The 10,574-nt window shown below is 25.7% G+C and overlaps 1 protein-coding gene across 1 annotated transcript; it reads right to left on the reverse strand.

Annotated features, from left to right (window-relative positions):
* Positions 1-16: 16 nt before the first annotated feature.
* LOC101501272 (long-chain-alcohol oxidase FAO1) lies at positions 17-9,315 on the reverse strand. Its single transcript, XM_004495300.4, has 3 exons — positions 8,978-9,315; positions 2,230-2,502; positions 17-1,929 (listed from the first exon to the last, which is right to left on the reverse strand). Exons 1-3 carry the CDS (start codon positions 9,203-9,205, stop codon positions 196-198), a joined length of 2,235 nt encoding a protein of 744 aa, XP_004495357.1. The 5' UTR covers positions 9,206-9,315; the 3' UTR covers positions 17-195.
* Positions 9,316-10,574: the final 1,259 nt, after the last annotated feature.

The raw sequence follows: 10,574 nt of genomic DNA on the forward strand, positions 1-10,574 counted from the left end.
AACTTTACATGGAAAATCACCATAATGTTGCTAATCACTTATTCATTGCATGAACAGCTTTATAATTCAAAGTTTCAAACAATCTATGCAACTATTAAATGAAAGGATGCTTATATTTTAGCATCAATCAATTACACAGGCAGGATATACTTGTTTGAAATAGAGAACAAAGAAAAAAGAAACAAAATAACTCTATTACATTCTCAAGATTACTGCAATTCTGTTGGCAATACAATATGCAACAGACTGAATAGTTATCATTGGATTGACACCAATTGCAGTTGGAAGCAAACTTGAATCACACACAAATAGTCCTTCAGCTTCCCAACTCTGTCCATTTTCATCAACTGCACCTTCCTTTTCAGTCACACCTACCCTACAACTTCCCATCTGGTGAGCAGAAGCATAAATACTCCAATTTTCTCCATGTGACATTGGTCCTCCTGTTGCATACACTGATTCCACAAATTTATTCAATTCTTTTTCATTACTTCCACTACAAGCAATTCTCTGTCCATCACTTCTATGAGTACCTACTTCAACCGCTCCGGCCGCTATTAGAATCCTCAGAGCCTGCTGCAACCCATCCTTGATGTTCTCTTTGTCGAATTCTTCATCTAACTCGTACTTTATCCTACCCTCACTCTTAACTTCTCCACAACTTTTGTCCTGAATAATTGTGATAAAATGAACCATCCTCGAATACCTTAGCATTCTTTCTTTGAACCCAAATCCGGATTCCCAAGGAAACAAGGTAGAAAAAGTTCCTGGAGCTAGAGCCGGAGTTTCAATTATAGCTTTTACTTTGGAGTCATCTGATAACACCTTGTGTATAGAAGTTATTATTCCTCCCTCATAGCTTCTACCCTTGAGATCAGATATCGAGTCCGGAAAATATCCCCACGTCATTAGCACCGGATGAAGATGAAGGTTGTTGCCAATGTTCTTATTCTTTAGTCCACTAGAGATCATTAAAGGAGGTGTAGAAAGGGCTCCACATGATGAGATTGTTGCTTTGGCTTCAACTTGAAGTCTCCATGTGATGTTTTCTGTTAAAAAATTTGCCATCAATCCTAAGCATTTCTTTCTTCTCACACACCCTTCTTTGTTATCCACCAAAATAAACTTTTTAGCTTTGCATCTTGTTAGTATTACAGCACCATCATCCACAGCATCAGCAAGCCATGTAACATCAGTCCCTTGTTTTTCTCCTTTCCTACAACCATAGTTACAAGATCCACAGTAATGATGTTGTGATGAATTTCTTGGAACATAATCAACTTGAAGACCAAGTTTCTCACAACCTTTTCTAAGAACTTGATTCTGAAGTCCTTCTTCCACACATGTATCAGTTACACCAATCCTTTTACAAACCATGTCCATAGCAGAAACATATTCATGGCTTGAAAAAAGTGGTAGCTTATGATTCTCTGACCATTCCTTGAGCACATAATCCGGTGTTCGAATAGACGCCGACCAATTAACAGCTGAACCACCACCAACTGTTGAACCTGCTAGAATAGCTATATTCCCATCACAGGATGCAAAAGTTCCTCCTAATTCATAAAGCTCATTCAAAGAAGGACCTTCTAGAGAAGAATAATCATTTTGAGTGAAGTAGTTGCCCTTCTCAAGAACAAGTACCTTAAGACCTGATTTTGCAAGAACAGCAGCTGCAACTCCACCACCACAACCAGAACCAACAATTACAACATCACATTTCACTTTGAGGATGTTGTTTTTAGCATCTATTTCAATTTCAAGACCTTTTTGAGAAAGTGATTGAGGTAGACTCAAATTATCCTCATTCATAGCTTCCACAATTCCCTTTTCAAGAGGCCTCTCTTTGTGATCATTGCTTGTGTTCTCGTCACTCTCAACTTCATAACCAATGGCTTCCCATGCCTGGTTTTCACCATTTTCATTACACTGCATATATACACAAGTAAAGTGAATATTCCATCACAAACACAACAACAAAATAGTTTAATCTACATACACTACTGAAAGTGTAAACTACTTTTATACATGCATCCAATCAAATCACACCATAATGTAAGTTTATTTAGGTTAGTTCCTGAAACATCTCTACAAATATCCACTTGGTGCGATTTGATTGGTTGCATGTAAAAAAAGTTTTATAATGGCAATGCATAAAAATACATCTCTATTAGAAAAAAATGTGAAAAAATATTGGTGAGAGTTTGTAAATGAAGAAAATGGCATTACCCGAGAGAAGAAAACAATGAGGCAAAGGACTTTGATGTAAATAAATACAAGTCTGACAGGTGTGAGGAACCGATGCTTCAACCATTTCTGAATAACCTTTTCTCTGTTTTCCAAAGAAATGTTTGAGAAGTTGTTGATGAAAGGCCATTTCTTATTAAGACAGAGAGATCCACATAGCAACAAAGTGCCCAACCTTGTTGATAGCATCGATAGAATTACTCTAATGAGTGTTAATGCTTCTGGTAGTGCTCTTTCAACTAACATCTCTGCAACCTATGCAAATTTTAGATTAATTTATTAGTCATAAAGTATTCTATAGCCGTATAAGAAAATATTATAAATTTGTTAGGAGATAAATTTTTTGTTATTAACCTTGAATAAAAAAATTGTCAAGCAATCAATATCGACCCTAAACTCATTCAACAACAACGTTCCTCCGACTCATGCGACTGGACTACCCTTTGAAGCAAATATCAGAAGTTCATAACCATATATGCAAGGTCATATTTCACTTACTTTATCCAAGATCAATTGTGGTGAAAACTTATTTTTAAACTTCAATTTTTATTTTTATTTAAACTTCAATTTAAAGAGTTGTTTGTTTGCACATTGGTAAGTAGATGTGTATCTAAAAGTGAAAATTTTAAATTTAAAAGTTCAAATTAAAATGGAGTTAAATATATTTTTAGTTTTTATAAAAATTGAAAAGAAAAACAAATTTGTTTCTATTAGTTTTTCTTCCACATGCATGTTTATGACATTTAAAACACCTCCCCCTAAATAAATTTAAAACTTTTAATAAGCGAAGAATTAAATTATTTTTTAATCGACAAAAAGCCAAAAACATCGAAATAATAAACATCTAGAATTTGAATTTTGAGTTTATTTTTTTAAGAGACTTCTATAATGCAAAATGTATTTGCAAAGTTTGATAGAATTATAATAAAAGCCTCAATTTATGTTGATTTTATTGAAACTAAAACTACTGACAAAAAAATATTGTAAGGATTAAAAGTTGAATAAAACACTTAAAGGAACTAAAACAAAATTTTGAAATTTATAAACACTAAAAACATATATAACCCACTAAAATATGATTAAAGATTATAATTTTAAAAAATACAAAAATATATTATATAATTTAAAAAACTTGCGTTCATACTTTATATATTAGTGAAGTAAAGAGAAACACATACTAATAATTAATAAATAAATAGAGTGAAGACACATTTGGGTCCCTGAGAAAATTTTCAAAATTTAATTTGGTCCTTATAAAAATGAATGCAATTTAATCCTTGAAAAATATAATCGAGACAATTCACTTCTTACATAAATCGCCATAAAAAATAAAAAAGAGATAACTAGATTCTTAATAATAATTAAAAGGGAATGATTTGTTCCTAACAATAATAAAAATAAAAATAAAAATAAAGACAATATGAATCTTATTACACACAAAAATCTCTAAATAATTTTTCTTAATATATTATCCTTTTTTTTTCTTTTCTAGCATTCAATTAAATATCAACAATGATCGGTAATTTTAAAAAATAATCGTAACATATCCAAATTTTTTTTAAAAAATCCATTAACTTCAATATTCAAAATTTTAAAAAGTCACAATTCTAAAAAGATATATAACATATCCAAACAATAGTATCGACGGTAAATTATTGAAAAAATACATGTTACTTAAATGATATTACAATGAATATATATTTGTAGATGGTGGTTGATTGATTGTTAAAGATGAAAAAGAATAAAAATGAAATAATTTGTTGAAAAATTAGTTATTTAGAAACATTTTTTAGGGCTAAAACATTTCTTTTTAATTGTTTAGAAATTAAATTGCTCCAATTTATTATATTTAAGATTAAGGTTAATATTATTTTTTTCAAAGAGTAAATTGAGTCGTCCGAATTTTATCAAAGGCAAAATGATTTTTCATTAATAATTAAATACATATACCGGGAAACTATTCGTTTTGAAACATGAAAAAAAAAAAAAAAAAAAAAAAAAAAAAAAAAAAAAAAAAAAAAAAAAAAAAAAAAAAAAAAAAAAAAAAAAAAAAAAAAAAAAAAAAAAAAAAAAAAAAAAAAAAAAAAAAAAAAAAAAAAAAAAAAAAAAAAAAAAAAAGAATATCATAGAAACAATTAAACGGTAAATTATTATTGTAGTTGCTATAAAGATTGAATATGTCAAAACATGACAAATTCATCTATCAATCAAAGTTATTTTTTTTTTCTTTCTTGATTTTGGTAAGGGATTATCAATTTAGACTAATAATGAACTCACAAACTTGTTGTTCCTGTTTATGCAATATGTTTGAAATTGATTGTCGTTTTTGTTCGTTTTACAAATGTATTACAAAGTTATTATTATAACAGTAATATTAATGGTCCTTTTATAACTTTTCCATACAAAATTTAAATTAAAACTATAAGTTATAACTATCATGAAATACATTTTAACATATGGTATTAGAGAGCTTTTGACTATAATTCCAAACTAAAGAGAAAGAATAACAATTTTATTAAATTACCTTATTAAATTTTTGCATGTTACAATTAAAAAGAAAAAAAAATAAACTTACATTGTAAGCTGAAAAATGAAATTCATAATGTTTTTTTAAAGGCTGAAAAATGAGATTCATAATACTTTTGTTTTGGGTAAAAAAAATATTTTTGTTAATTTTTTAAAAGCTCAAAAATATTTCTATCATATTGTTTTTTTATAAAACAATTTTGTTTTGTTAAAATGGCATTTGATGGATGGATTGCCTCCTGTAACTAACCAATAAATTTATGTTTTGAGTAGCTAAATATAAAATATACTTATTTATTAAAAAATTTATAAAAATGGATAACCAAGTTTATCCCATTCATATTTTTAAAGTCTTCGGGTTTTTCTCCACCATCATTTGTTATGAAGTAGCATTTTCATTAATCATGTTACATTTAGATAATATTTGTGAGTTGAATAAAATATTTCATGTCATTATTATTGTTATTATTTTAATTTATATATTAAAAATTAATTTAAATAGTAAAAGATTTAAATTTAAAAATATTTTATTCAAATTTTAAAAAAATATATTTGATTTATATATTAATATATTTAAAATTATAATTTAAAAATCTTTTAGTTAAATATTTAAAATTTCATTTATATTTAATATTTTAATATATAAATAACAAAATTAATTACAACAATAATGTTATAAAAATTATTTTATCTAAATTACAAAAGCATGTGATCTAAGTATCACATAATAAAAGTGTTACCTAATAAAAATGACAGAGACAAAAAAATCTTAAGAATTAGTTAATAGAAAATAAAAAAGAGACTAAAAATTTATTTTTGACAAATAAATGAACTAAAATTATATTTAAATTATTTATTTTTTATAACTTAAATAAAATAAAATCAAAATAATATGAGTGAACCTAAAAATTTAGCGATGAATGAAAATTTAGTAGCTGTGGTTTTTGGATTGGATCTGGTTTAGAATATGTAGCATAAATATGGTATTCGTGGATTAGAATCGTATAGGTAATAACATATTAACTAGGAATACAATCTGTATGTGGATTGATTGATTAATAAATGAGTTTTGTTGGGTGATTCTCTCATTACAGCTTACATTTAATTAACTACCTACATATTTTCCTTCCGCGGGTAAGACATATAATTAAAAAAAAAAAAGTTACTTTTATTTATTTATTTTACGTTGCCATGTTGAAATGAGTCCTTATCATTTGTGGTGCCTCGAATATTTATTATATAGATATTAGATAATATACAAATTATTTGTGGTCTAATATACGTGTCATATAAACAAAAGTTGAAACATATATCTATTATTGGTGGTCCCTTGAATATTTATTATATACGGACTATTAATATTAGGTAATACAGTGTATCATGGTCATATGGTAGAGAGGTTGGATTGACTATTCTCTCACTGAAAATTTGCATTCGCTTTTTTCGATTTGAAATTTAAGTCTTTAAATTCATTTGAGGTAGGTTTAGATTTTTCATATATATAAATAATAAATTTAAAAGTTATTTTTATTATAATTAATATAATAAAATAATTATTAATTATATATAATTAAATAATATAATTAAAAAATATTAAAATTATATTTTTATAAAAATAAAATTATAATTTTTAATATTAAAAAAATAATACATATATTAAACATATACATGTATATAAAATTTTAAAATATAAACATATACATGTATATAAAATTTTAAAATAACAATAATATTATTAATAGAGAGTTCAAATGCGGGGAGGGATAGTTCTCTTCGGATTTTAATTTCAACAAAATCTAACATTTGTACCCAGATCTAATGTGAGTTGTGATGGATATCATTATATGCGAGTTGTGTTCTCATCTCTATACACGTGGTTAGTAGCTAATATTAGAAAGGCTAATTTATTTAGGTGTATTCACTTCAAATTTTAAAACAACTCTTTTACTTAACAAAGTCTTACAAATTATAAAAGATTTTATAAGAATTTTGAAAAACTTTCGTAATTAAGATTTTGAAGTTTATACTTTAATAAATTCATATCTTAAAAATTTGAAGGATGTGAGGAGACATATGGATTTATAGAATTTCAAATAATTTAGGAAACATCCAAAGTTATGAGTGTGGATGAAATTAAATAGTTGAATAAAAATTGTAAAATCAAAATAACTTTTTTTAAAGATATTTAAAATTATAAAACAATTTTTTTAAGATATTTAAAATTATATTGTTAAATTTTTCATCATGTATTAAGAATGTTATCAATTCATTTTTATCTTGTGTCATTATCATGAGATGCATTATTTTATAGAGTATATCAGATCTTTCAAATTGAAATATCACACAGCTTAGAGTGGAGTTTAAAATTGACGTTATTTAAAAAATTTGAATTCCACTATTTATTTTTTTACTTATTACATATAAATATAACATGAATCAAATAATATAAAATTAATAGTCACATTAATAATTATAACATAACAACGAATATACTATCTATCAAAATATTGTTTGCCTAAGTGAAAACATATATTTTGATTATTTAATATGGTGTTTGTAATGATCCTTTAAAATATCACTTGAATGTATAGTAAAAGTAGAAATATAACAACAATTGTTGTAGAATAAGAAGAGGTGAAAAATAATAATCTTAAGAGAGAATAGAAAGATGTAAATGCATTAAAGAACTATAGAGGGAATGGAAAAATGCAAAATCAAAAGAGGATAGGTATGGAAGAAGGAGAGGGAGCTGAAAATAAAGAGAGATGAGAAAAATGTAGATTTAGGGGGAAAAAATGATAATAGATAAATTAAAAAAAAATGAAAATGCATATAAATCTCATGTGCTACGAAGATGTTGCGTTAATTGCAAATGAACGTATAACACAACTAGGACTATAATGGTTGGCTTGGAAGTTTTTCTCACAATTTGAATGCTCTTAGTATTTTGAGTTATAGGGTATTCACTTTGCTATCCAATTTATTCGTATTGTTTGCTTCTTGAATTTGACTCTGCGGTTGAAGTGAATCTTATCAAAAAAAAAAATTGTTCTACTACCCATATATTTGCGAAGTCATCGTTTTCAATTTCTCATATCTACAAAGAGGCAAACCAATGTCATTGACATGACTCTACTCCTCTATCTATATTTTCTGTAAAATAATTTAAAAAAATACTTTGCTAATACATTTTTTAAAGTTCACTATAATTAATATATAATATAAAAATTTAATATTATTTTGCACAAATTAATAAATAAATTTGACCAAACAAAATTTAAATAAATCTTGATTGAATCACTTAATCATTTGCTTTATTTTTTTATTAATTTGCTTTATCTTTTTATAATGTAAGTATAAAATAACTAATGATGTAAGAGTAGTATTAATAAAAAAAATACTCTTCATGTTTCACAACAATTGTTGGATTATTTCACAATATTAAAAATATATATATAAATAAAAAGAAAGAATAGTATTTCTACAATTATTATTAACAAGTTTTTGTGTATTCACTTATTAGAAAAAATAAAAATAAAAAATGAAAGATATTGACTTGAAAACGGTGCAACTTAATTAGATAGTACAATTAGAAAGGAAAAACTAATCAACATTACTTTAAAAATTAAAATTTTCATTTATTTAAAAAAATATTTTTTATAAATGAACCACTTAATAGAGAATTGCTACAGTAATTAATATAATCTTTGAATTTGAAAAAAGTATAGATAAAACGATAGTTAAAATTAGAGAATCGATACAGTAATTAATATAAGCTTGTAATGTTAGTTTTTAGAGACAAATTTTGTTTATTATTCTTTATATCTCACAATTAGTGTTGATTTTCTTTATTTTACACATTAAAAAATCATTATAAATAAAAGTAATATAATAATAATTTTATTAAATTCTTACCAACAATGGATGTGTTTTTTTTTTTGGCGTCTTTAAAAGTGATATTGATTTTGATACCGAATGAGTAGTTTCATAATGTACCCACCGAAAAGCAAAAACTAACCATATGATGGCAAGTTTCCAACCATCCACCCTCCTCCCTTGCCAAATTCGATTTAACCCTCTATCGCTAACTATAAACATTTCTTTCTTAAATCCTAATCATCTTATACTAAATTGTAATTCCCATAGCAAAAACAATTAATTAATAATCAGGTTAATTGTGACACTGAAATTGAGAGAAGTGTACCTGATGAGGGACAGAGAGATGAGAGCCAGAAAGTTTCCAAAACAAATGAATAGCCTTGTTTGTTGGTTTCATTCCCTTTTTGTCCAAATATTCTGACTCAATAGGAGGCAATAAAGCTTCACACATGCTTGCAAGTGCTTCCATATTAGCAGAAGAAAAATCATGTTTATATTTGCCTCCTTTTGTTCTTCCACCTTTCAATAGAGGATGACACTCTTTTCTTTCCATTTCTCTTTCTCTCTTTCAACACTACCAACAATTAATTAATTAATTAATTAAGAATCGTTGTGCTCTTCAAAAAAAAAAAATTGTTGTGTGTATGCAGAGGTGCATGCTTTTCTTGTATTTATAATCACATGTACAGGTGTGCAAACCGTGACTACGCACATACTAGAGTGTAAAGTACACTTAATAACTTTCTTTCTTTTTCAATAAAAAAATCATACTTTATACCACTACTAAATTAGGATTGTTTTATTTCCACCTGTCCTTGAGAGTAAGCAATAATTATCATTTATTTATATATATATTAAAAAGTAGATAATAAATTTTATATAGAAGTTATAAAATTCATTTATAGATAAGTTTAATTTTCACTTTTTTATTTTTTAAAATAAACTGGAATATGTTAATAAAAGTATATTTAACTTCCAGAAGTATTAGTCAAAAGTAATGATTCTACATTTTCACCGTAAGAAAGAAAACTTCATTTAGTAACAGTTGCAGTAATAAATTTTGAATTCGAACTTTAATCCATCAGAATTTAGGGATAAAAGGAGTAATTTTTTATGGGGATTTTAATTATTAAAAAAATGCAATCTTAATTAAACTTATGCTATATTGGGTCAATGAATTAGAATAAAGTTGCTTTGACATTAGGTTAACAGTCAATATTTTAAAGTTTTAATAATTTTCTTCCTTATTCACTGTCGTTTTAATAATCTTCTAACAGTGATATGTGACTATTAAAGCCTACATAATCATTTCTATTAATAATTAGGAGACCAATTATTTTATACTCAAATAGTTGATATCCATTTTAATCAAGTTAAGAAATTAAATTGATCATAATTGTACAATTTAAAGTCTAAAAGATAAATATACAAACAAATTCACAAGTTAATAGCAAAAAAAACAGCATAATATCTACTAATATAACAAATTTATTGTATTGTTGAATACGTCAAAGTCATTAACTGAATTTGCATTTGATCGAAATTTATTTATCAATTTGAATCAATCGAACACCTCAACAAAGCAAAAAAAGAAGGTCTCACAAAGACAACAAAATCACAGAAGAAAAATAAGATACGTGTAAAAATCACTTATTACATAAAAAAATGAGAAGAAAAAAAAAAACAATTTAATATGTGATTTAAAACTAAAAATTAACCTTAAGTCACTCCTCTAAAATGAATAAAATAAAATAAAAATTTGAGGGAGTCGATTGCTAAGGTTGACTGCTAAGTATGTATGGAAGGTCGATACAATACATATATGGAAGATAAAAATGAATTTTATTACGACATATTTTAAAATTTATAATCATATTTTAGTAAAATTATTATTAAAAAAATTATTAAAAACTAGTTATATA

Source organism: Cicer arietinum, chromosome 4 (genome assembly GCF_000331145.2).
Source record: "Cicer arietinum cultivar CDC Frontier isolate Library 1 chromosome 4, Cicar.CDCFrontier_v2.0, whole genome shotgun sequence".
NCBI classification, from domain to species: domain Eukaryota; kingdom Viridiplantae; phylum Streptophyta; class Magnoliopsida; order Fabales; family Fabaceae; genus Cicer; species Cicer arietinum.